Raw genomic sequence first — 24,051 nt, 5'->3', positions numbered from 1 at the left:
AAAACACCACAGACGTCGCAACGCAAACAAACCTCCGACTTATCCAGGAACCAACTATGCGCCCCCGCACCCTCCTCCTAACCATAGACGCATTCAACACAATCTTTCATCCGCGCCGCCCCATTCCCGAACAATACATATCCGCCTTTAACTCCTTCAAACTTCAACAATCTCCTGAGCTCACACCATCCATCCTTCAACCAGCCTTCAAATCCGCTTACAAAGCGCAATCCCGCCGCCGGCCCAACTATGGCCGCGCGGATGCCATCCGCGGCCAATACGGCGGACCAAGGCAGTGGTGGGAGGAGCTTATACGCACGACGTTCCAACAGGTCTTGGCAGATAAATCTACCAAATTACCAGATGAGCTAATCCAGGGCTTACTGGATCGCTTCGCGAGTTCACAAGGCTACGCGCTCTACAACGACGCGGGCGAGCTATTTCATCGCCTCAGGCAAATCAAAACCACCGGTCAGAAACTGGGTGTTTTTGAGAGGATAGTTGTGGGAGTCCTCTCCAACTCAGATGACAGGGTGTCTGCTGTGCTCCAGTCATTGGGGCTGAGTGTAGGGAAGGGAAGAGCGGATCAGGAAATCGAGAGTTTGAAATTACCGGGATTCGAGGATCCTTCGAGTATTTCCACTGAAGAGTATGGAGAAAGGGTTGATGATATTGATCTCGTGATCACGAGTTATCAGGCTGGAGAGGAGAAGCCTAGTCCGGTGATCTTTGACGTGGCTGAGCGGCAGGCGAAGAGGCTGGTAGGGGCTGGTGAGGAGGATGGTGATTGGGTGCGTGTTCATGTGGGCGATGACTATGACAAGGATTATCGTGCTGCTGTTGATGCGGGGTGGAAGGGAGTTTATGTTCCCCGAGATGAAGGTGGGGGGAAGGAGGGGGTGGTGATTCGGTCGTTGGTGGATTTGATTCCGATCTTGGAGGGGATGAACTAGATTGTGGCTGTTCAGATGTACAGTAGGATGGCTTGATTGGTTTATATATCTTTTGGAGAGAGTGTGACTTGAGACATAGTTGTGTGATGCACTACTATACGAGTGACCCGGCGAAGTATGCCCACCCGGATACAAACGGCTGCTTAATTCTATCACAATACTACTAACAGAAGACACCTCCCCTGCCAAGTACTTTTGACCATAGTACTCCGCGTGATCGCCAGCTTGTCACAAAAAGCATTGACCTCAAACCAGACCTGCAGGTGGCCATCCGTGCAGCGTCGGCAATCGCACTGACCAGTTGCCAGTTAGTTGCCTGGTACAGCCGGTGACGCCAAGCAATGCCCAGATCCCAGCATAGGGACTATTATAGGTCGATGCCTGGATGGCGACACAATTAACTATGACGCATCCCTTGGCGATCTGCTGGTCTATCTTACAAATCTATAGGTCCCTGTTAGTCCCTCTCTCGAGGGAGAGCACATTATTTGTGCAATCATATGATGGTGCAAGGGGAACCCATGATGTAATGACGTCGAAAGGGGGGAATCAACTGCATTTATAAACCCCGATATTATCCACCAGATTGCTGCAGAATCTAGCTTCTTTCTTCACCTAACCATTACTATAGAATCACTACCAAATTATATCAACATGGATCTCGTTCAGAAGTACGGCCACCTCAAGCACGATCGACGCCGGAGCTCTCTGCAGCAGCAACTCGCGGAAGAGGAACGCCACCGGAATCAAATGGGTATGTTGATACTATTCTTGTCACCCATTCAATATAATATATGCTAATGAGGAGTTAGCTATCAACTCACTGTTAGGGAGCTTTGGGGGTTCGGCAAACGATCATCCAGACCGACGATCCAGTGGTGCGGGGAATATGGCGAGCATGATTGAGGAGTTCAATAAGTGGGTTTTCCCTCTACACACACACAACTATGAAGTGAAGCTTACGGAATACTACAGACGGAAATCAGTGTCCCCGGATACCAATGTCGAGCAAAAAGAGTGAATTGTCTATATTGTTGGGTGAAGGAGCAGGGCGGCTACTGTGGTTAATGGAGTAATGAGGCTTATGACTGTCATTTATTGGAAACAAAACACAAAGTTCTGTGGGATAAATTCAAGATAAAAATAAAGATTATTACTATACCATGCTTTGTTCCTGCTCAAGTTGTAACCCAACATAGGTACCATCTGGACAAAGCTCAATGCTTGGTCATGCTGGGATGGATGCTCGATGCTCACAGCGAGGGATATGGAACAGCCAATCAGACAAAGCAGATCATATCGCAGATCAACGCCATATCGGGACTAGTCCATACCAGCTACTCAAGTGACCGCTTTCCCAGAAAGGAAGCATAATGATCAGTCAAATGATATCACGGTGGATGCATCAACTTATCTACTCACGCGTCTCGACATGTTGTCGCGAAATTACTCCTCCCCACTAGCTTATCCTAAATGCCCCCGGTAGCTGTACGCGCATCCCCTGTCAATATTCATATAGCCCTAGCTAAATCCGTCTAGACGCCCTTTCGTGCCTCCTCCCGTCGCAGTGCAGGCCCGCAATTCGCGTCAACCCCGCGGTTCTTCCTCTCACAAACACCTGCTTCATCGAGGCCATCTCAAGAGATCGACTCCATTGATCAGGATGACTTTGCATATGCCACCCCTGCTCCGTCTGCACGTAATATAAAACGAGAGAGAGAACCCACTCCTCGCCCGAAAGAGTTTATTGAAGACTCGGACCAGCCAGACGATGACGCTGCACCTAACGAAGGCGAGCTTCAGAGCAGCTCTCCACCAGAGCCAGGGGAGCTCGACGCCGCCTTCGATGAAGTATTCGGATCTATAAGAGACCGTCAGAAGAGGCGTCGAGTCTCTGGGCATAATGACGCTGATAACACTCCCTCCGTTCAACGACGGAGACCCGCCGACAGGATCCTGTCATCCTCCCCGGATCCAGCGGCAGCGGCAGCAGACGAGTCAACTTTATCGGTTCAATTCCAAACACCCAAGCAGATACGTCCAGATCCGGGGTTCCGGAAACCAGCGCGGCCTGCAGAAACACCACATCCTGTAACACCAGCAAGCCTCAACCCCTCCTCTCTTCAACCCCGTCGTTTCGTGCTATCCGCGTCGCAACTACCCCCAAGTAGTCAGACTCAAGTCAACACCACAATACCACCATCGACTGCAACTCCGGTCCCGAGCTCACAGCGGCGAACACCAGCATTCGTCCTGCCTCGCTCTCCCTCCCCTCAGGAGGACGACGATCCCACCGGCATCCCCACGCCGTTCTCGCCTTCCTCTCGTGCACTCCGACGGCGCGGCCGTCATCGTTCTGCAGCGCACAACTATGTTCCTGGTGGCATGGCGGCGGAAGTGCGCGGCTGGATTCTGGAAATGGGCGCAAAAAGGGAACAGCAACAAACCAGTCCGAGCTATTACCACAGAACGGATCCACCTTCACTGGACACGTACGCGATAGCTATCCGGATAACTTGTGCTCGTCAATCAGCCGTGCCAAGTTGCGGTGCTCTGGCGTTCGCACAGGGTCACACCGTGGATTCTTCTGAGACCAACGAGACAGATACTCAGTCTCAAACTCAGATCAAGAACGTGCTCCTTCTCGGACCACCCCGACAACAGAAGTCCCGGCATGCAGCGACTCACATCCCTGACCTTGAACCGGGCGATATGGTCGGAGTCTTTCGGGGACTAGCGTGGGAGGTAGATCTAGGAGAGCCTGCTCCTGCTTTAGAAGTAGGCCTTGACCTCGACGGTCTCTCGCAATCGGACCGTTCATACATGCAAAGTGCAGGTAAATGGCACGTGGGAATGGAATGGGAACTAATTTCATAGGACTATTCATACAGTCAATCATGTACATTATTTGATACCCAAACACGCAACAATGCGATACTTGAACATTATGCTGAACATTCATTCCTCGAATGAAATGCAAAAGAAATAAATCTATATATGCAAGCTTTTACCCCCTCAACACCATGACCAAAACGCCATACCCACACTGCACACAAAACACATACGTACATCATCACTCCGCATCCCCTTCCTTAACTACAACCTTCAAAGCATCCACCGCAACCTTACATCCCCACTTAACAACCTTCAACTCCTTTCCAGACGGAACAATATCCGTCTTCGCAACCACCTTCCTCAAGAAGAAAATCAACCCCTTGACGATCTGCGGCGTTTCTCTCGCGCGCAGGAAAATCTCCAGAAGCGCCTTCTCATCCTGCTCATCCTCATCCTTCGACTTCGACTTCGACTTCTTCTTCTTCTGCTTCTGCGACTGCTGAATCACACTAATCAGAAGCAATTCCACAAAGGCCTTGCTCTTCGGCTGCAGGTACGCGAAATTCAGGATCTTGAGCACACCCAAATTCAACGTCCCGTCTGCGATAAGCGACCCGTACATCTTCGCCAAGTTGACGATGGATTTCATTTCGAGTTTGTTCTGGTCGTCTTCGTCGTCGAATGCGTCGTCGTCATCGCTATCGTCCATGTCGCCGGACTCGCCCATGCGTTTAAAAATGTTCCATAGCGTGTACATGAAGGATACTTTGATGCGACGGCCCATTTCGCCACAGAGGCGCTTCGCGATGAGCGTGTAGTAGGGGTTGTGGGCTTCTTCTTCCATGGCGCAGTGGGTCAGGACACGGGGGATTTCGAATTCCTGGGCGCGCTTTAGACGGAGTTTGAGGAGGCGCACGTGTGCGTCTTGGTAGTCGGTTGCGGACATGATGGCGACGAAGATGGAGCGGCGGACGTCGGTGTTCATGCGGTGCGCTTTGGCGATGTTGACGAGGTCGGGCTCGGAGTCGCTGTCTGAGACGTCGGCGTGAGTGTTGTTCGTAGGGAGGCCGTTGAGTTCCTTCCTGGCGGATTCGAGCGGATCTTCGCGCCAGCTGGCGCCGACGAGCCACCATTTGCCCTTCTTCTCGGAGTTGTGGATATCGGCGCGGGAGATGCTGATGGGTTCGGAGGCCCGGATGACTCGTGTGTTGTTGAGGGAACCGAGAATCTTGCGCATCTTGGTGATGTGTTCGGTGCTGATGCTGGCGTTCACGTTGGACTTGAGCTTGTTGTTTTTGAGGTCGGTGATGGTGTCGATCATGAACTTCGTACGGACGGAGAGGGCGGCTTCACCGGCTTTGGCGACGGCGGGTTGGATGAGAAGGACGATGTCTTTGAGAGAGGAGGGGTCATCTTGTCGGAGTTGGGGTCCGGAGTCTGGTGTGGTTAGTATGAGGTTGAGAAGGGAGGGATGGGAATTACGTACTTCGGATGATCTTGAGGAGCAGTTCGGTGTTCTCCTCGTTGATCTCTTCCAGGAAGAGCCGGATGTAGTCGAAGACAAGGGGGCTTCCGATGACATGGAAGTTGTATAGTTGCGACAGGAGAGAGATCAGGTTGATGGTCTCCTTTCCTTCGAACTTGCCCCGTTCATCGCCGCGGGCATCGAAGGTCTCGACGATCTTCTGCACGATTTCCGCGCCAAAGTCTGTACCCACAATTTTGTACACTGCAGCAATGAAACCCGCATGTAGAATGATGAAAGTATCTGACAGAGCAGATCTCTCGCAGATCAAGCCGAACAGCAGAGAGATCAAGGTCGAAGTGACGTTCTGACGAGGATGATCCCGGTAGAGCTTCTCGAACTCCGCGAGGATGGAGACCATGTTGGCCTCAGACAGCTTGTTCAGGTGACCTTGAGCCTGTCTCCGCAGGCGAACAAGAGACTCATCCTCTGAGTTGGAGGCAGCGCGTAGCGAAGGAGGGATGTACTTCTGGGGGCGGCTTTCGGCTTCCTTGACTGGAGCGACGTAGGGATTTTCCTTCTTCTTCTTAGGAGCCGGCTTCTCTTCCTCTCCTTCTTCCTCATCTTCATCGAAATCACCCATAGAATCATCGTCATCAAAGCCCTCAAGCCCATCTCCCATATCACTATCATCTTCCTCCTCAGAATCCTCCTCTTCAGGCTCCTCCAGGCCCTGCGCCTTTCTCCGCTTACTCCGTAGCCATTCATCAGCTTCTCTCTTGCGCTTGCGACCCTCATCCGCCGAATCCTCATCCAAATCGCCCAGCAGATCACCCAGACCATCCTCCTCAAAAGACTTAGGGAGCTTCTTGCCCTTCTTCAGACCAAGCTTCTTCTCCAGCGCAGCAATTTCCGCATCGTCCTCCTCGAGCTTCGATTGAACCGTCTTGGATACCGGGCGTCGCATTGTCACCTCGTCCTCATCCTCATCCTCATCAAGATCAATATCCTCCTCCTCAGAGCTCTCCTCAACCTTCGCCTTCTTCAAAATAGACTTGGGCTTCTTCTCCTCCTTAGCAGAAGCAGGAGCGGCAGCCTTCCCCTTCGCCGCTTTCGCCTTAGCAAGTTTCGCCATAACATCACCGGCATCCTCATCATCATCCCCCTCATCTAAATCAAATTCATCAAAATCCCCCATATCCTCATCCTCATCCTCGTCATCATCATACCGACCCCTCTTCTTGGGAGGCGGTCCCCGCTGGTGGTACTGCTGTCGCTGCTGCTGCTGAGGCTGTTTCTTCCCGGAGCGTTCTTCTCGACGGCGCTCTTTCCGCAATGCCGGTCCGTTGCGCTTATTCTTCTTCTCGCCGTAGGTATCTCTGATTCCGAGCTCTGCGCGCAGGTCCCTCGGTAAAGAGGTCGTATTATGTCTAGGACGTCGCATGGTGTGAATCCTATTTTCCAGATAAAAGTGTTGATGTTGATTGGGGGTGGGATCTGAACTTTTTTTAATGCCGATTCAAAATTGGTCCCGCGGAGGCGGAGGACGGAGGCGGTGAGAGCCAAACTAAACTGACTTTGGGGGTGGATGCGTTTATCTCCGCTGGCTGGCAGCTGTTACTATCGCTGAGGAATTATAGTTGGTTTGCGGTTTAATGTCAATTGAGCTGCGGAACTTAACTTCAGCACTACGGTCATATCTACACCCTACATACCAAAACCTGATACTATTTCCATCACAACATAACCGCCAAAATGCCCGCACACCTGGGCCATGAGGAGGTACTTCACCCCCACAACCACCACCAGACCACACCCATCTCGAAACTAACATGATTAGTTCTTCACCTCCCTCACCACCCTCCTAAACACCACATCTCAGAAAACCCGCGGATCCGTGTACCTCACGCAGAAGCCCCTCCTCAACACCAACACCACCACCGAGTCAGCGTCGCAACCATCCATCCTCATCCGCGCGACAGACGGCAACACCAACGCCCCGAACCCCAAGACAGCCGAGGCCAAGAAGAAGGTATCGAAGACGGGATCGGCAGCATCGAAGGTGAAGATCTCGACGGTCGTGAGCCCTGATGACTTGGAGGCGTTCTATGCGAGGTATGCGGAGGTGTGTAAGGCTGGGATGACGGGGTTGAAGAAGAGGGATCGGAAGAAGGGTAAGGCGAAGGGGAAGAAGGAGGGGGGAAAGGTTGTTAAGGGGTGATTTGCTTAGTGATTTGTGTGGGGGGATGATGAAGGGTGGTGTGATGGATGCATTATGGGCGTTTGTGGGACTATTCTATTTCAAGTTTTATTTGATATAAGGGATTATGCTTCGATGTATATGTTGTAGATATGTTGAATGGGATTAAGTTTTCAGCTGATGGTATAGTATCAATAGATTAACTACTTCGCTAGAATACAGGGGATCAAATTATGGTGCTTGTCCGGGGTGAATCAAAGACAGTCCACCCACAACCGTACAGATACCGACTAATAAAACAGAAACAATGAGATCATACAAATGCGTCATCGTGGGGAAAGAAAGGACATCAGAGGGAATCGCAAGTGTCATCAGATGCAGAATACAGGAGTATACAAAATGTGAAGAATGAATGTAGATGGCCAGACAAGTGGTTTGATGCAAATCAGTTGGAGTTCTCATCCGTAGACACCCCGGATCGGTCAGGGAGAGGCAAGTCGAAGTCATCCACAGTGTCCTGGGCATGATCAACCTCGTACTCGATCTTCCGGTTCAGTTCCCCCATCGCGGATTCCAAGGCTGGGCCGATAACAATGCGCGCGGCAATGTGGATAAGAACCACAAGTAGCTGGATTGGGGGAACCAGGACCAGTGTGGCGGTTTTATGAATAAGCGACGCCGCATCGTGTTTTTCAGGTCTTGCAACTGCCAAAGACGATGCAGGCGGCATAGGAGACACTTCGCGCTCAAGGGATGCTTTGGAGCGTCGGCGGAATTCGATGCTCATGCTGCTGAGGTTGGGGTTCGAGTCGGTCGTTCCGGTGCGGGATGCGACTGGACGTTGAATGTCAGGGACTATAGTCGGAGTCGGCTTCACTTCACGCTCGTGGAAGGCTCCAGGCATATCGTGCGATGCGGACGACAAGTCATCCCAGCAGTCGACATACACTGATAGTCTGTCTCTCGAGCGCTCCGTTTCTTGGAAGGGCTGTTCTTCAGAAGGCGAATGAGTGTCACTATGGTCGGACTGGAACTGCTCAGTACCCTCCGTCGATGTAGGCGTAGAGCAGGCGTCAAGTTCGGGTAATGTAGATAACGATGGTCCAAGGGAGTGGAAGGATTCAACGCTCGATGAAAACGTTGTTTCAGGGTCAACCTGTTGTTTGGGATTGTCTTCAAACCTTGCCAGCAAGGTCTGGAAATTCTGTTCGGGTTCTGGGTCTGGGCGCTTAGGTAAATCCACTTGTTCGGATGTCTGAGGCGCTTCCGGAGTTTCATTGTCATCCGGAATAGTCTCCAGGATAGTACTGTTACTGGCACTGTTACTGGCCTTGGTCGAAAAGCCGCTGTCATCCGTCGCCTCGCCATCCGTGTCTTCTCCGGCACTGACTGGGTCTTTTGTGAGGTCCTCCTTTGACTTGGACAGTCCATGGTAGTAGAGTGAACTGATTGGGGCACTTTCGCGACGACCTTTGGGACGCCATGCCCTCTTCCTCCGGGGCGCTTTAGCCTCCTCTGGTATCTCAACGGTGAAACCTCTCTTGAAGGGGCATGGTGTCACTTCGTAACGGAGGACCCTGGGCAGAACATTTTTCATCTCCGTGACTAAAACCTTGTTGTCGTCGGTGTCGGCGGGGAGTTCGATGCGATAGTACGTCAGAGGGCGAATGCGCAAGACAAAGGTTGACTCGCCGTCGACACACCAACATTGCGAGTTCTTGAGGATGGCATGGACGACATTGCCGCACTTGAGGAAGACAGTAAGGCCGTGGACATTCTCCAGGCGAAGGGGGCCGAGAGCGACCGTTCGTTCAGTAGGGGACCTCCAAGGAAGTGTCTCAACAGTATCAACAGGATAGTCGAAGTCGGAGGGCGCAGTACTGGAGGGGATTGGGGCGAGCGCTCTAGGGGCAAAATGGACGACTTTGGCAGAAGGGTGGTAGAAGAGATCGTTCTCCGAGGGCCTCAGCGACTCGGATTGCCGCCGGGGTCGGGTAATCAGTTTGGAAGGAAGAGTCGCAGACCGGCGAAGGGATTGGGTCTGGGGTAGTGGCGCATCCGAGGTATCAGACATTCTCGATCATGGGGATTAAGGAAGGTGAGAAAGGAGATGGATTACATTGAAAACTGTATAAGGGACAGGATTAGGTAGGATATAGATGAAAAAGATAGCAAGTGAATGCGAATAGGAAGGGATAAGGAAAGACGATCAGCAGGGGGGGGTGTGTGGAATGAGGTCAAACGAGAGACGAGAAGCTGGGGTGGTGAGATAATGGACGGGGGAATTCCCAGCGAGTGACCCTTCCCAAGTTGGTTCGAACTCAATAAATTCATGGCAAAAGTATGGAATTGCCCCAATCGGGTCTAACCCAGCGGGGACTGATCGTAGCCTGAGGCAGTCATGCGCCGGTCACCTGCCCTACGCCGCAGAGTGGGGCCGGCGGCTGATGGCCTGGCGTCTGGCGGCTGCTCAGCCAGTCGGAATTGATCGCTATCGTACCCGCGCGTCATTCCCTAAGCATTATGTGGTTGCCTGTGGCTGTTTCCCCCTCGGCAGCCAACGCACAACTATAAATAGTACGATGCTCCCTTTCTGCTAAACGGTCCCTGATCTTCAGAAGTACTCGAGAGTCTCTTGGGGTGTGCATCATGGGAAACTTCGATCATAACGCCGTGATTCGCGGTGCTCAGCTGACGGTGGTTGCCAGTAAGTCCGGCCCCTTTTGCCTGCTCGAGTTCTTGGACTCCCAGTAGCCAATGGCTGCGCGACTTCTTTCGCCTTGCGTAAAAGGGGGTGCGGCAGATGTGGGATTATAGGGGTCTGCGTGGTGCTGAATGTCAATGGCTCAGCACGGCCGAGTTCCCTAGTTCCATGATCGACAGCCATGGCTGGCTAGCTACCCGCATGGTTCATTGGGGAAACACGGCACGAGTACTACTTTACCCGCTGCTAACTTAGCTGGACAGCCGTCCGCGCATTGCGGAACCCCGATCTCTTCAAATACGACCACTTCCGGCAGGCTGCCTTTGCTGTCGCTGTCGGTGTGGGTGTCGAGCTCCTCATTCAGATTCCTGTATGTGACTATCTTCTAGCTACCCGCTTGACAGCTTCGAGACTGACAAAGCCAATCCTAGATCATTGCACTTAAGATTGGACTTTGGTTCATCTCATGGATTGTCGACCTCGAGAGTGTCACTTGGGACGATTCCCTCATTGAGGGTCTCGACTTCCTCTCCAAGTCTGTCCTTCATGTTCCCTTCCTCATCATGTCGCTGATGCGGTACATCACCCCGACATTGGATGAAATGTAAGCCAACCATTCCTTGACTTGATGTGCACGTGCTGATTGATTAGCTTCATGGAATCGTTGAAATGGGTGGACACGACCTATGTCGATAAGCACAAGGCAGAGGACCCGAGCACTCTGCGTGCCATGTACTACCCGAACCTCTCCATGTACAACGCCGGTGAGGGCAAGGTCAAGTCTACTGCGCCGAAGAAATCGGCCAAGGAAAAAATCATGGTGTTCCTTAGGAGGTCCGGCCAGAGAGCCGCTCTGCTCCTGGGCGTGTCCATCTTGTCGCTTGTGCCTGTTGTCGGACGCTTTGCCACTCCAGCAGCTTCCTTCTTCGCCTTCAAGGATGCTGTGGGCACTACCCCTGCGGCTGTCATCTTCGGAGCCGGTTTTATCTTCCCGAAGAGCTACGTTGTTTCCTTCCTGCACAGCTTCTACGCCTCTCGTACCCTGATGCGTGAGATGGTAAGTTTTCTGCCACATTTTCGATGAAACAATCCTAATGGACAACCAGCTCGACCCCTACTTTAGCCGCGTTCCCTTCACCCCCGAGCAGAGAAACCGCTGGTTTGCCGACCGCCAGGGTGTCCTGTTCGGTTTCGCCTTTGCCTTCACAATTGTGCTGAAGACTCCCTTCATCGGAGTCCTCCTGTACGGCGTTGCGCAAGCCGCCACAGCATACCTCGTCACCAAGGTCACGGATCCCCCGCCGACCCCGTCCGAGAAGGAGGGCTTCGCAGAGACCCAAGTGACCTGGAAGAACAAGCACGAGTTCCTGCGCCTGTCGCTGGACAATATCGACCAGCTGAACAAGGCTCCAGAGGAGGAAAAGCCTAAGGCGCCCGAGTTGCCGGGTCGGAAATTCGAGTAAGCGAGCAGCCAAGGGATGAGTCGTTCGGAGGAGTGGAATTCAACGTGCAAAAGTTGGTTATGGAAACCGAGACTGTACACTTAGGTTTTCTGCATAGTGCATGCATGCATTGCACGCACCTTATTTTTTAAGGTTCGGGGTTATTATCGTTATCATAGACTCAAAAGACAGCCGTGGAATCAAAGCATATCCTTTTCCCCGCTGATAAGCGCGTCAGCCCTGATAAGATAACCGGAGCAGGGGGGGATTTCCGTAATTCCTATTCGGTCTGGTGATAAACAAAGTTGGACCAGTTCGTGAGGGGAAGTTTCGGGTGCCATGAATTGAGGGGTTGGTTGCATCGCTTTAGTTTGGTTTATCTGGTAGTATTAATGAGTGGTTCCCACGTTGAGGGGAAGTTGTCACATCTTACCTCTTCCCACCTATTCATCCATCTATCAATTAGTATCACAAACATCATCAGTATCATCACGAATTCACCATGGGCCACAAGAAGATTCGCACCGCTCTCTCAGTCGATCTGAACAAGCCAGCTTGGGAGCAGCCTGGCCTCCACGTAAGTCATAAACCGTGTAGAAGCTCAGTAGTAGCACTAACATCCATCTCACCTCTATAGAACAGATGGCACCCAGACGGTACTATTCCACCCCTCTCTACCACTCACCCCTCTAATATATAATGAAATTTGGCAGTCCCCTCCTACGCCAAAATCGCCAACAACGAAGTAGTCAAAATCGAGTGTCTCGACTGGACCGGCGGGCAAATCAAGAACAACGATTCCGCCGACGACATCAAGAACGTCGATCTCACTCAGATCCACTACCTCTCGGGCCCATTTGAAATCGAGACCGCAGAGCCCGGCGATGTCCTCCTGGTCGAGATCCAAGATGTGCAGCCCTTCGAGGACCAGCCGTGGGGATTCACGGGTGTGTTTGAGAAGAGTAATGGGGGTGGGTTTTTGGATGAGATTTATCCGGAAGCGTAAGATATCCTCTTTCTCTTTCCCTTCTAAACTCGGTCTGTGTGGGAGAGTAAAGATAGCTGATGGACGTGGATATGTGCAGCGCAAAAGCCATCTGGGACTTCGAAGGCATTTTCTGCTCCTCGCGCCACATCCCGCACGTGCGATTCGCGGGCCTCATTCACCCCGGTATACTGGGGTGCGCTCCATCGGCTGAGGTTCTGGCGGAGTGGAATCGTCGTGAAGGGGAGCTCATCGCGGCGAATACTACCCTTGGACGGGACGTTGCGAAGCCTCCGGAGCCGAAGAGTGCGCATGCGGGTAGTGCGACGGACGAGGAGCTGAAGGCGAAGATAGCGAAGGAGGGGGCGAGGACTATTCCTGTATTTATCCATATCCTCCCCCTACACCCACACAAATACTAACAAAAGTACAGGGCCGTCCCGAACACGGCGGCAACTGCGACATCAAGAACCTCTCGCGAGGCTCAAAAGTCTACCTCCCCGTACACGTCCCCGGAGCGAAGTTTTCCGTGGGCGATTTACACTTCAGCCAAGGCGACGGGGAGATCTCCTTCTGCGGGGCGATTGAAATGGCAGGGATAATCACGCTCAAGTTCACTGTCCTCAAAGGGGGTATGGAGAAGATGGGCATGAAATCTCCCATTTTCCACCCTGGGCCGGTGGAGCCTCAGTTCGGTCCGGGGAGATATCTCACGTTTGAGGGATTCTCGGTGGATGAGAATGGCAAGCAGCATTATCTTGATGCGACTGTTGCGTATAGACAGACTTGTTTGCGGGTGATTGAGTATTTGAGACGGTATGGGTATAGTGATTATCAGATTTATTTGTTGTTGAGTTGTGCGCCGGTGCAGGGACATATTGCGGGGTTGGTGGATATTCCGAATGCGTGTACGACGCTAGGAGTGCCGATGGATATTTTTGATTTTGATGTTAGGCCGGAGGCGGAGGTGGTGAGGTTGGATATGGGGAGTTGCGCGTTTAGTTCGAAGTAGTGGGTGGTAGTTGGGGGGTTGGAGTTGGGGGAAAGGGGAGTATGTGCTGTTTGGGGACGCATTGGGGAGGCTTGGGTAATTGTAAGTTGTGCGTTGAGGTGCAAGCCAATTTTACTTGGTGTACTGGAGGATCAATGTCCAATGGCTTCAAGTTCAGTCTGAATAAGTGAACTGATTTGAGGAATATACTATCTCACTACGAGCTTGTACAGTGCCATTATTCAACTCTTGTCATGGAATTAGTATTGCACTGCTACATTGCGAATGGTCCTGTGTACATATAGAGATCCCTATAGCCTACTTCTTGTCTCAAAGGTCGCTTGTATGTCAGACCACCCGATTGTCGCTCTGATTCTCTGCCATCCTCCGATAAGTCGATGCAGTAGCAATCCGGGCCCTCTTTCCCCATATCAAGAGGGGAATTGGAATCGAATAGATGAAAAATGCCACGACTGCAATCAAGATATGCAAGTTCTGCATACCCATTCCATTAACCCAAGGTGTCAGAGTGAAGAGAACAATGACAGCGATCACATTCCGCATGAAGACTACCCCGACTAATGTGTCACCAACGATCTATTGAAAATCGGTGTTAGATCTCTGGTTATATCCAGGGGCAATTAGAGTGCACTCACGTCCTGATAGCAGTCCATGAGATAGGACAATGAGATACCGCTGCTGCACGAAAGAACAAATCCAAAAATACCATAGCCGACTGCTAGTACAACCCAGTGAGCGCCCTATGAGAATGTTAACAGAAACCTGGAGAGATACGGAGTAGTATAAACATACATAGGCAAGTCCAAGACCAAACATCAATATTGATGCTGGACCCAAAGCTATTATAGGGAGCGAAAGCCAAAGTCGCATCTCCGGCTCGTATATGCCGTTGTTTCTCTTCGAAAGCCAAAGAATGGACTTGTCACTCAGATAGCCTGAGATTGGAAAGCCTAACAGGCTGCCAATAAATGGGGCAACATTCATCAAACCGATTCCGACTGAACTGAAATTATATGGCGGAAGGATCATATATGTCGCTTGTAGAGATGTCATGACTGCGAACCAGCACAGGGTGGAGCCGTATGTAAGTGCGGTGTATGTCACTGCTGGAAAAGTAAATAAAATGACAACTGGCTGCCACATATGAGGCCATATAGATTCATCAGACGGTGTGACGAGGGCCATTCTCTGAAGGTAGGTCTTTGGCTCGCTTCCAGGCCGTGGTGTGGCACATATTTCCACGGACCGTTCAAATCCCTGCTTGTCATCAGATGACAGTCTTCCTTTAGAAGCCTGAGAGCACTCAGGTCCTTCTACACCAGATGTCTGCACATCTGGGATAACTTCCTGGGCATTCAGAATAGGAATAAACTTCGATTCTTCGAAAAGAAAGATCACACAAAGTAGCATGACGGCGAAGAATATCACACACCACCACCATCCCCAGCGCCAGCCTTGGGATTCCACGACGTATCCTGAGGCGACAGGTCCCAGAAACGCTCCGACTGACTGGAAGAGCACGAATAATCCGTTCATGGTTGCATGTTGGTGGACAAAGAAAAGATCTGCGACAGTCATCTGTACGATAATCTCGCTAATAGCACCCCCCAGGCCGGAAATCAGCATCCCTCCGATATAGTCACCGAAGGTATAGGTTTTGGCATTCCACACGCTCGCAGCCAGCTGCAACGCCGAGGAGAAGATATAGATAGGGCGGCGACCATATTTTCGAGCGAGAGGAAGCAGGAAGAAGCACCCCACAGCAAGACCACCGTAATTGGTCGCTGTTCCGGCATTGAGCTGGTCTACCGTGAAGCCAAGCTCTGCTTCCATCGGACCCCATGCGGTAAAACCAATGTCTAGCTCCACGAAGGTGAAGAGGACAAATAGGCTAACAAAAGTATAGTTGAGAGCCTTCCGTGCCTTGGACCAATTGAGAGGATCATCCGGGTCGTCAGAAGGAGTAGGGAATAGAACCACACTGCTGCCGTGTACTACCTGTGGTCAGTCCTGTACATGCACTCATGAGAAATAGTTCTTACTATCTTCGAGGGTGACCGTGCCCGGAGCCCAGATGGGCTCCTGCTCACTCTGACTATTCGACATTCCAAATGTGATGTTAAGGCAAGTCAAGCTCCCCGTCGTGATGCAGCCACCGAAGCGTGGGACACACAGATCTTATCATTATATTCACATCCCGCAGTATCTTCTCCCTTGTACTTCTTCTCCATTTAAGCGACGCTTGATAACGAGGCTTATCGCTCGGGAATGCAGGAGAGTAATCAGAGATAACAACCCGTTGGAGTTCTTCATGCGGGGTTGCCAAGCGGAGAAAAGCAAGTACCGATAATAGCTCACTATTTGATGGCTATTAGTGGCTATCATAATGCGTCTTGTGGTCCTATCACAGAGTAGCATTTCGCGGAAGAAGAACTGGATTACAGCGTGACAGATACTTTCGGTAAAGGTGCAAGGAGTGATTCCGGCATCTAGCCAGTGGTATTAATGCCGTTGAGACCCTGAATCCAGACAGACGAAAGCCCTTCGAATGCAAGTTCGTAGTATCTGGAATAGATAAAGCAAGTGCACGGACTGTTGGTCTTACTCAATGAAGAAAGTGTAGCCGGTACTTTGCTCGGGAGGTCTGCGTGACCATTCAGGATGCAGATGCATGCATACAGGTGCATGATGGTGATCGCTAAACACTTCTCTGCCGTTGAAGCTTGAACATTAAGAAGCTTGCACATGTCGGACTTGATGAGATCCACAATCTAAACCATGGATTCCCTTTTCAATGATCATCATATCACCATTGGAGAGAGCGTGACAACCTTGTCAGGCTGGTTTGCTGTAGTGTCAGCACAACTTCGCATCACGGTTATCAACCAAGCTCATACAGACTGCTCCATGAAACCTCCTTTCATCATAAGGTCGGCTGGTAGCAACCAGTGCGCAGCTAGGTGATGTCGTTCACTGACGATGAAGACGCTTGTGGTTTTGGCGTGATAGCCAGGCGAGTAGATGGCTATTGTGTCAGGTTGTCAGAGATGGAAGGAGTTAGTTAGTATGTTGACAATCCATCGCCATGATAAGGCTCTCGCGATCTCGCCCGTTCCGCCCGGATAAGGACGCAGTCGTTAAAGTGTGCGTCCACCTGCCTCATTGGGCAATAATAATATATTGGAGCTATAAGAGAGCAAGAAATCGGAGAGACAAGCTGGTTCTTTCTCTGCGGAGAAGCACCTTGGCATGGAGGGAAAAGTAGATATACGACGGGAAACAGAATATGACGGTAACATGCATATCGATGGAAATGTTAATTACGATGAAGTTAGGTTCTCCAAGTTGCATGTGGCTAAGAGAAGACAATAGAGGAGTAATTTGGGGCGGGAAGTAAAAAGTGCAAAAAGAAAAAGATAGTGTGCATCATCCGTGAATCGAACACGGGCCTCATCGATGGCAACGATGAATTCTACCACTAGACCAATGATGCTGAAGCGGCTAACCACTGCGTTATCTGATTCGCTGCTTGTATTTTCCGTCCCTTTATTAATTTAAGAGCAAAGGGTGTCGATGCTCTGCATACCAAGGTACTGTGTTGATAACTTGAAGTACATCGCAGTCTCAGTAGTAATTAAGTTTCTACAACTCTACAATGCGCTATTATGTCTCCTACCAGGGCATCATCTTTTCTTCATCCGAGGTACCTGGTGCGACATGACCATACCCTAGTCACTATGGCTACCATAAGAATCACGATGAGTCTTACCCAAGCACCAATGATATCTCAAGCCAGAACCGGCCGGATAGCACCCATGCACGGGATTGCTTTATCAGCAAATAATATAACTATTCATGACCATCATATAGATTCATATATGTTTTCTATGAGGGCATACGCCACTCCCCTGTTCTTCCAAGAGTAGTCTTGCGAATTGTGTTCTTCAGTCTCGTCTGAAATCTCTCGTAGTTCAGCTTCCCTGAAATACAAAACTAAGTACCCCATACTACCAGCACATAAGCGCACAGCAGCATCAGAAAAACCCATTATAAATCAGCAACGAACGAACATCAAAATACACCAATCAGCACATCCCAAAGCTCCTCGTCATACTGAGTGAGAATGATAACTATAAATCAACACCACATATAAAACCTCCCTACCTAAATCCCACTCCTGACTCTATACAGCATTCAACAGCAACCAGAACCATCATCCACATTTCCTACCATAGCTCTCAAGAGGACATCCATTCCCCCCCAAGAAACCATGTCCAACACCAACCCCACCACCAATCAAGCCCTCCTCGCCGCCAAATCCTGGCTCCAAGACTACCATACCCTAGGCGACCAACTCAACCCCGACATCGCCGTCCCCAAATTCTACACTCCAGACTGTGAGATGAGGTTCCCAGGTCATCCTCCAATCACGGGTCATGACGCAATTATCAGCTTTTTCAAAGAGCAGTCCACGATCTTAGAGAGCATGAAGCATACTATTGGCCATGTGGATGTTCTTCCTGATCGCATCTATCAGGAGGCGACCATCGACTATGTTTTGAAAGGTGACGGGGAGAAGAAGGTGGTTAGTGTCCAGGGTATGGCGATCTTTGGGAAGAGGGTGGATGAGGATAAGATGAGGTTTTTCACGGTGTATTTGGATACGAGTCCTTTGGTGGAGAGGGTTAGGGTTGTTACTGGTGCTAGGGAGAAGTGAGTTGGGGTAGTATATACGTGTTTTGGAAATCATCAACATATATGTGCTGACTATGCGAAATCTCCTAGGCTGTAGGGTTCGCATTGAACTTAGATGTTGCGTGCTCTTGCTTATTGACAGAGTCTCAGTGTGTTTAGCTAATAAACATACACGTTACAATGATATAATGCAATCATTCATAAAGGTCATTTAACAAACAGAAAACTGGACACGTTCCTACTGACGTCCTGTTTCCGCCAAAAACTTCTCATACCGAGGCTTACACTTTCGCCGCCAATCCTTGCCCCAGATTATCATCGGAGCACCCGCGGCCATGGACAGGACAACCATGATACCATAGAAGGTAAATGTCCAGCCGTAGTTGGTGCCGTCGATGAAATCCTGCACCGTAAAGGAGATGACAAAATTGATTATAGATGAACAGCAGGCCAGTACAATGACGAGCTCACCAGAAATCTGATTCGAGAGGATCAGCCACCAAGTCCAGGATCGCGGATGTAAATGACTTACCTGTTCAAAGCACTCCATCGCGTAGGCGGTTGCGATACTGGTGGCAGAGACCTGCTGAGCAATCATGCAACATAGGCCAACTGCAATGGACATCCAGTGAAGGCCCTTGGTAGCACCCCAGCCGTAGACGAAATAGCCAACCGCGGCAAGTACAAGGGGAATACAATACGTCCATAAACGCATCTCGGGCTCCTTATAACCCTTGTTGCGACGTGCCAAGAAGACGACAACCCAGTCGGACAGTGATCCAATACCCATGCTATAAGAGGGTCAGCATTACTCATGAGAGTATCAGGCTAAATACATACCCAAGAAAATTACCAACTAGTGCTGCCAAGAAGATTAGGCCAGCAGAGCCGGCGCTCCAGTTATAAGGTGCCTCCGTCATGATCTCAGAGATGGTATTAAACGAGACAATACCGGCAGTGCAGCCAAACGCAAATTGGATACCAGCTAGAAGAATATTGGGAAACGCGAAGAGAAAGAACGGGCGTCGAAAGTACTGGTACCAAGTTGTGTTGTCGTCTTTGAAGTAGTGAACTGGAGACATCTTCTGGAGGTAGGTTCGCGGAGGCATGTCAATCTCCCCGACAGTGCGGCTTTCCACGACGGACATTGGCGGTTCAATCTTTGAATCCTTTTCCTCCGCCGTTGGGGTGCCAGATGGAGTGCGGGAAGTCTCGTTCTCGCCTTTGGTGGTTCGCTGAGGTGTCACACCCGAAAAGCGATACCTCGGGAACATCGTGTCATCAAAAGTAAAGATGAATAGAAGAATCAAAACAGCCTATAATGGTTCAGCTGGCTGATTGCAGCAGAGTAATTAGGATGCGAGGGCACTGACACATGCTATGGACACGATGGGCATGCTCCATCTCCAGCCAATACCGTCAGAAATATAACCGCCACAGATCAGCCCGATGATAGATCCGAGTTGCTGAAAGAAAATGTAGATCGACAGCATTCGGCCGCGCTCATGAGTGAAAAATACGTCGAAGATCTATGCTCTGTTAGCGTACGGAAGCGAGCATCTCAGAAACGTAACATACAGTCAGCTGAATCAAAGCCTGGTAGGCTGCAGTTCCGATCCCGTTGATCACCATCATAATGTAATACTGCGAAACACCCTGATAGAAGCCACCCCAGATACCACTTCCAAGGACGAACAACAGACTAAGTATATAGACAATTTTGCGTCCGTACCTCATGGCTGTGGGGATCCAAATAATATTGAAGAAACCCAGCATAAGATAGTTCAAAGCGGAGCCACCGTTCATATTGTTCAGGCTCACTCCCGTATCATCAGATATAGTTGTCCATGCCGCACCCCAGTTGTTCTCCCCAAAGGAGTTAACGCATGCATACATGGAGATCAAGAACAGGGTCCAGTATTTCTTGTAAAGAGGCCAATTCTATCATGGGTCAGCACGAACCGTGTGGAAGAGGGCTGCTTTCATCTGCTACCCACCAAGGGATCAGCTGAAAAGGATGTAGGCTGAGGAATAAGGAGGACATCCTGCTTCCCAGCATGAGCTACATCTCTCAAGCTCCCCGTTGCTGAGTTCGATGTCAGTACCGATTAATTGTAGCTTATAGGAAGAGCCTACCATCAACCAGGTACACCGTTCCTGGAACATCGGTATCTATAACATCAGAACGAGCCATTTTGGCTTTGTGAAAGTACTAGGGAAGCAGAAAGACAGCCATGAGGGGGGTTGAAGCGTCTTTTAAGGCTGGTTACTATCTACTAGCGGCCACAACCATGCTAGACCTGCGTACGAGCTGGTCGAAGTATATAGAGCCCTCCAAGACCCCATTTTGGCGTCCGATTGGATGGTTATCCCGAGCGTATCAGTATGGCCAAGCACGATAACAGGGGATGATCATTCGCCTCCTCTCGTCTGCCACGCTCTCACGAAAGCCAGCGGCAAAATAATTAGAACCGGCTGAATGGAGCATAACCGAGGTGATAAGGTAGGGGTGGAGACGAAGAGACACGAGGAGTATTGCGAAGATAGTCAGTCACAGATAAGTTAAGTCATGGAGGAAGCTCCAAACGAAAGGTTATCTGAGCGGTTGATATCGATTAAGCCTGCCGAGGCGGAGGAAAATGCGGAGAAGCTGCATGCTTTCGCCGGTTTGACATGGCTTGAAGTCGGTATCATCCGCACGCGAGTGGGTCATTGCTGTAGACGACCCTGATAGCGTCCACGGAAAAATCCCGGACGATCATTGACGCGAGTATTCCCAAGCATCTGGGGGTCATGAATGGTTGATGGATGAGAAGACGGAGTGATATGAAGACCCCAAGGAAGGTCCAACCGGGACGCTAATCTAGATTGGGAACCCCGGCACGGACACTATTCTGTGGCCTGGTTTGAGTTGCTTCCATCTTGCCGGGACTATGGACTCTGGATAAGGCCCAGCCAGGTCCCCATTGTGCCCAATGCTGGCATTTAGTTGGCACTCAGTGGATACCGTCTGATGTAAGGGCGCCGTTGAAATACGGCCTCGTTGCCCGTCCACATCAACATCACTGCAACAAATTAGTTCCTCAATACTCTCGAGTCAAACAGAATTGGCAGTCACCATGACATCCTCTACAGTAACCCATGATTCTACCATCCTCGTGGTGGGAGCGGGTGTTTGGGGTTGTTCTACTGCTTTGCATTTGGCTCGCCGCGGATACAAGCATGTCACAGTTCTAGACCCCTACACAATCCCATCCGCAATCGCAGCCGGCAATGATATCAATAAAATCATGGAACACAAGGAGCCCAAAGGTATGTTTGAAGTGCCCACCTGATGTCTATTTTTCCAAACCTAACAACCCCGACAGCAGGTGAAGAAACGCCGCGCAGCATTGCGTTCGCGACGTGCACACGTGCCGCTCTGAAAGCCTGGAAGACGGATCCTGTTTTCAAGCAGTACTTCCATGAGACTGGTGTCATTGTATCTGGTCATACCCCTGCACTCATTGAGCACATCCGCAAAGATGAAATCGAGTGTTCTGATGCAGACTTTGTCGAATTGAAGACGGCAGAAGACTTCCAGAAGACAATGCCTCCAGGAGTTCTCACTGGCGAATTTCCCGGCTGGAAGGGCTGGTTGAACAAGTCGGGTGCCGGATGGATTCATGCCAAGAAAGCCATGATTTCTGCTTACACTGAAGCCAAGCGTCTTGGAGTCAACTTCATCACCGGGTCTCCCCAAGGGAATGTTGTATCACTAGTATACGAGAACGGAGATGTGGTTGGAGCTAAAACGTCCGATGGAGTCATTCACCGAGCAGACCGAACCATTTTGGCTGCCGGTGCCGGAAGCGACCGTCTTCTGGACTTCAAGAAACAGCTGCGTCCTACTGCCTGGACGCTCTCTCATATCCAGATGACCCCGGAAGAGGCTAAGTTGTACAAGAATCTACCCGTGCTGTTCAATATTGCAAAGGGGTTCTTCATGGAGCCTGACGAGGATAAGCACGAACTCAAGATCTGTGACGAACATCCTGGATACTGTAACTTCATTCCGGACCCGGCGAGATCTGGCGAGATCAGAAGCATCCCATTTGCAAAGCACCAAATTCCCCTTGAGGCGGAAGCTCGCGTCAAGGACTTCCTGCGGGATACCATGCCACATCTGGCCGACCGTCCACTAGTGTTCGCCCGTATCTGCTGGGATGCCGATACGGTAGATCGTGCCTTTTTAATCGATAAACATCCTGATCACCCTTCACTGTTGGTTGCTGTGGGGGCATCTGGGAATGGAGCTATGCAAATGCCCACTATTGGAGGTTTCATCGTGGATGCACTGGAGGGTCATCTGCAGGATGAGCTGAAACATGTTGTTCGGTGGAGACCAGAAATGGCGGTCGACAGAGACTGGAAGTCGACACAGAACCGATTCGGAGGACCAGATGCAGTTATGGACTTCCAGAAGGTCGGCGAAAATGAATGGACCAAGATCAAGAGCCGGCTATAGTTGCGCTGATATGTATGCGAGCGCAATGTAAAAGTGATTCTGCCTGATAAATCTAGCATATGATCAATTATAATTATATAACTTGAAAATCTCTACTTTAGCCGCTCCTTAAGTTCTGAGCCACCTAGATAGAAGAAGAATCAAGTGTTTACTACGACTTCCATTTATACGTTGCTGATGTTGTTGCCGTTGCAGTACGTTCCACAATCCCTCACATGGTATCTGCCTTGCGCTAGTTTGGCTGGACTGCCTTGATGAATCTAGAAGAGACTAAGTACCTTGCAGTTGTACTATCATAGTTGCTACAGTATGCCTGATACCCTGTAGATGTATGCGACTCTCGAATACTTCAACAAGGCACATGTTAGTGGCATAAACCCGGCGCATCAGCTCCTTCATGCAAAATCAAGAACAAACTTATGACGTGTAGATGGCTATGCACTAATTCAACAACCGAGGGGCCGAGCCTCTGATCTCTTGTGTTTCGCAGAGCTAGTACATGGCGCTGCAGTGAGTCATTGACGCCTACTATAGCTATGTTGATTCCGCTAGTCCAGGTAGCGAATAATCTGAAGCTAAAGAGTTATGTAATCCTAGAAAGCCCTACGAGATGAGAGAAAAGGAGATCTTTTCTTTTTGTGATATTCGGTTGTATAGGTACTTCGATGAGGCGAACTTAGAGCGAGCATGTAAGCTTCATCTCAATCAAAATTTTGAAGATCCCATAAGACAGAATCCTTGCAATAGTAACCGATCCAACCCCATGGTTAGGCAGAATCATACCATATTAGAATCTGGGTCTTATTGGCATCAGCAGCACTCCCATAAGATAGTTTGTTAATAACCAGTAGCTATTGGCTGGGTTGAGCAACTTCCTGCGAATGATCACTGGACAGTCTGCACTATCGCTTCCAACGCAATATATGGGAGCGATACTGTGCAATCAGACGCCAGAGTATCCCAGCGAGGTAATTGTGCGTCACTGTAAATTGCAGCGCGAATAAGAATCCTTGTATACTAGTGTTGGTTATAAGGCAATCGAGGTAGGGGACGGGAGAAGCCGTCCAGATCATAGCGTAGCCCCAGACTGGCAGGCCCAGTGCTCCACTGGGGATGAACGGATGGTAGATCCTAGATCGCTCAATACAAATCCCAAATATAAGCGCCTGCTAATGACAAGTAGCTTGAGGGTAGGTGAGGGGATGGTTGACATTCCGCGGAAGGAAGCGGCCGGGCACCGGGGAAGAAGATGC

At 50.4% G+C, this 24,051-nt stretch overlaps 12 protein-coding genes and 1 non-coding gene across 13 annotated transcripts; 8 read left to right on the top strand and 5 right to left on the bottom strand.

Moving 5' to 3' along the window:
• Positions 1 to 56: 56 nt before the first annotated feature.
• On the top strand, positions 57 to 953 carry AtWU_07663 (haloacid dehalogenase-like hydrolase; the record flags this gene model as incomplete). Its single annotated transcript, XM_035502772.1, has 1 exon — positions 57 to 953. One exon carries the CDS (start codon positions 57 to 59, stop codon positions 951 to 953), a length of 897 nt encoding a protein of 298 aa, XP_035358665.1.
• A 654-nt stretch (positions 954 to 1,607) lies between these two features.
• Positions 1,608 to 1,974, top strand: AtWU_07662 (uncharacterized protein; the record flags this gene model as incomplete). The annotated part of the gene is made up of 3 exons (XM_035502771.1): positions 1,608 to 1,707; positions 1,766 to 1,871; positions 1,929 to 1,974. 3 exons carry the CDS (start codon positions 1,608 to 1,610, stop codon positions 1,972 to 1,974), a joined length of 252 nt encoding a protein of 83 aa, XP_035358664.1.
• A 452-nt stretch (positions 1,975 to 2,426) lies between these two features.
• Positions 2,427 to 3,830, top strand: AtWU_07661 (uncharacterized protein; the record flags this gene model as incomplete). Its single annotated transcript, XM_035502770.1, has 2 exons — positions 2,427 to 2,441; positions 2,493 to 3,830. The coding sequence occupies 2 exons, from the start codon at positions 2,427 to 2,429 to the stop codon at positions 3,828 to 3,830; spliced, it is 1,353 nt and encodes a 450-aa protein (XP_035358663.1).
• Positions 3,831 to 4,026: 196 nt separating this feature from the next.
• On the bottom strand, positions 4,027 to 6,697 carry AtWU_07660 (MIF4G domain-containing protein; the record flags this gene model as incomplete). Its single annotated transcript, XM_035502769.1, has 2 exons — positions 4,027 to 5,225; positions 5,275 to 6,697. 2 exons carry the CDS (start codon positions 6,695 to 6,697, stop codon positions 4,027 to 4,029), a joined length of 2,622 nt encoding a protein of 873 aa, XP_035358662.1.
• Positions 6,698 to 7,008: 311 nt separating this feature from the next.
• Positions 7,009 to 7,474, top strand: AtWU_07659 (signal recognition particle 14 kDa protein; the record flags this gene model as incomplete). Its single annotated transcript, XM_035502768.1, has 2 exons — positions 7,009 to 7,035; positions 7,094 to 7,474. The coding sequence occupies 2 exons, from the start codon at positions 7,009 to 7,011 to the stop codon at positions 7,472 to 7,474; spliced, it is 408 nt and encodes a 135-aa protein (XP_035358661.1).
• Positions 7,475 to 7,898: 424 nt separating this feature from the next.
• Positions 7,899 to 9,527, bottom strand: AtWU_07658 (uncharacterized protein; the record flags this gene model as incomplete). Its single annotated transcript, XM_035502767.1, has 1 exon — positions 7,899 to 9,527. One exon carries the CDS (start codon positions 9,525 to 9,527, stop codon positions 7,899 to 7,901), a length of 1,629 nt encoding a protein of 542 aa, XP_035358660.1.
• Positions 9,528 to 10,102: 575 nt separating this feature from the next.
• On the top strand, positions 10,103 to 11,620 carry usgS (transmembrane protein UsgS; the record flags this gene model as incomplete). Its single annotated transcript, XM_035502766.1, has 5 exons — positions 10,103 to 10,160; positions 10,421 to 10,527; positions 10,589 to 10,761; positions 10,809 to 11,214; positions 11,264 to 11,620. 5 exons carry the CDS (start codon positions 10,103 to 10,105, stop codon positions 11,618 to 11,620), a joined length of 1,101 nt encoding a protein of 366 aa, XP_035358659.1.
• A 481-nt stretch (positions 11,621 to 12,101) lies between these two features.
• On the top strand, positions 12,102 to 13,596 carry AtWU_07656 (acetamidase/formamidase family protein; the record flags this gene model as incomplete). The annotated part of the gene is made up of 5 exons (XM_035502765.1): positions 12,102 to 12,176; positions 12,237 to 12,255; positions 12,313 to 12,601; positions 12,685 to 12,964; positions 13,018 to 13,596. 5 exons carry the CDS (start codon positions 12,102 to 12,104, stop codon positions 13,594 to 13,596), a joined length of 1,242 nt encoding a protein of 413 aa, XP_035358658.1.
• A 327-nt stretch (positions 13,597 to 13,923) lies between these two features.
• AtWU_07655 (sugar transporter) lies at positions 13,924 to 15,702 on the bottom strand (the record flags this gene model as incomplete). Its single annotated transcript, XM_035502764.1, has 4 exons — positions 13,924 to 14,172; positions 14,232 to 14,336; positions 14,389 to 15,590; positions 15,639 to 15,702. 4 exons carry the CDS (start codon positions 15,700 to 15,702, stop codon positions 13,924 to 13,926), a joined length of 1,620 nt encoding a protein of 539 aa, XP_035358657.1.
• A 1,316-nt stretch (positions 15,703 to 17,018) lies between these two features.
• AtWU_t200 lies at positions 17,019 to 17,089 on the bottom strand. The gene has a single exon. It is a non-coding gene; the product is annotated as a tRNA-Gly (tRNA).
• Positions 17,090 to 17,866: 777 nt separating this feature from the next.
• Positions 17,867 to 18,313, top strand: AtWU_07654 (nuclear transport factor 2 family protein; the record flags this gene model as incomplete). The annotated part of the gene is made up of 1 exon (XM_035502763.1): positions 17,867 to 18,313. One exon carries the CDS (start codon positions 17,867 to 17,869, stop codon positions 18,311 to 18,313), a length of 447 nt encoding a protein of 148 aa, XP_035358656.1.
• Positions 18,314 to 18,529: 216 nt separating this feature from the next.
• On the bottom strand, positions 18,530 to 20,485 carry AtWU_07653 (putative MFS transporter; the record flags this gene model as incomplete). Its single annotated transcript, XM_035502762.1, has 7 exons — positions 18,530 to 18,769; positions 18,824 to 19,082; positions 19,132 to 19,607; positions 19,665 to 19,820; positions 19,870 to 20,232; positions 20,289 to 20,377; positions 20,428 to 20,485. 7 exons carry the CDS (start codon positions 20,483 to 20,485, stop codon positions 18,530 to 18,532), a joined length of 1,641 nt encoding a protein of 546 aa, XP_035358655.1.
• A 925-nt stretch (positions 20,486 to 21,410) lies between these two features.
• On the top strand, positions 21,411 to 22,798 carry AtWU_07652 (NAD(P)/FAD-dependent oxidoreductase; the record flags this gene model as incomplete). Its single annotated transcript, XM_035502761.1, has 2 exons — positions 21,411 to 21,603; positions 21,660 to 22,798. 2 exons carry the CDS (start codon positions 21,411 to 21,413, stop codon positions 22,796 to 22,798), a joined length of 1,332 nt encoding a protein of 443 aa, XP_035358654.1.
• Positions 22,799 to 24,051: the final 1,253 nt, after the last annotated feature.

The sequence above is a fragment of the Aspergillus tubingensis genome (assembly GCF_013340325.1).
Source record: "Aspergillus tubingensis WU-2223L DNA, scaffold_8, whole genome shotgun sequence".
Lineage (NCBI taxonomy): Eukaryota > Fungi > Ascomycota > Eurotiomycetes > Eurotiales > Aspergillaceae > Aspergillus > Aspergillus tubingensis.
The sequence above is the reverse complement of the archived record's forward strand: the minus strand, read 5'-3'. Positions and strand labels throughout refer to the sequence as shown.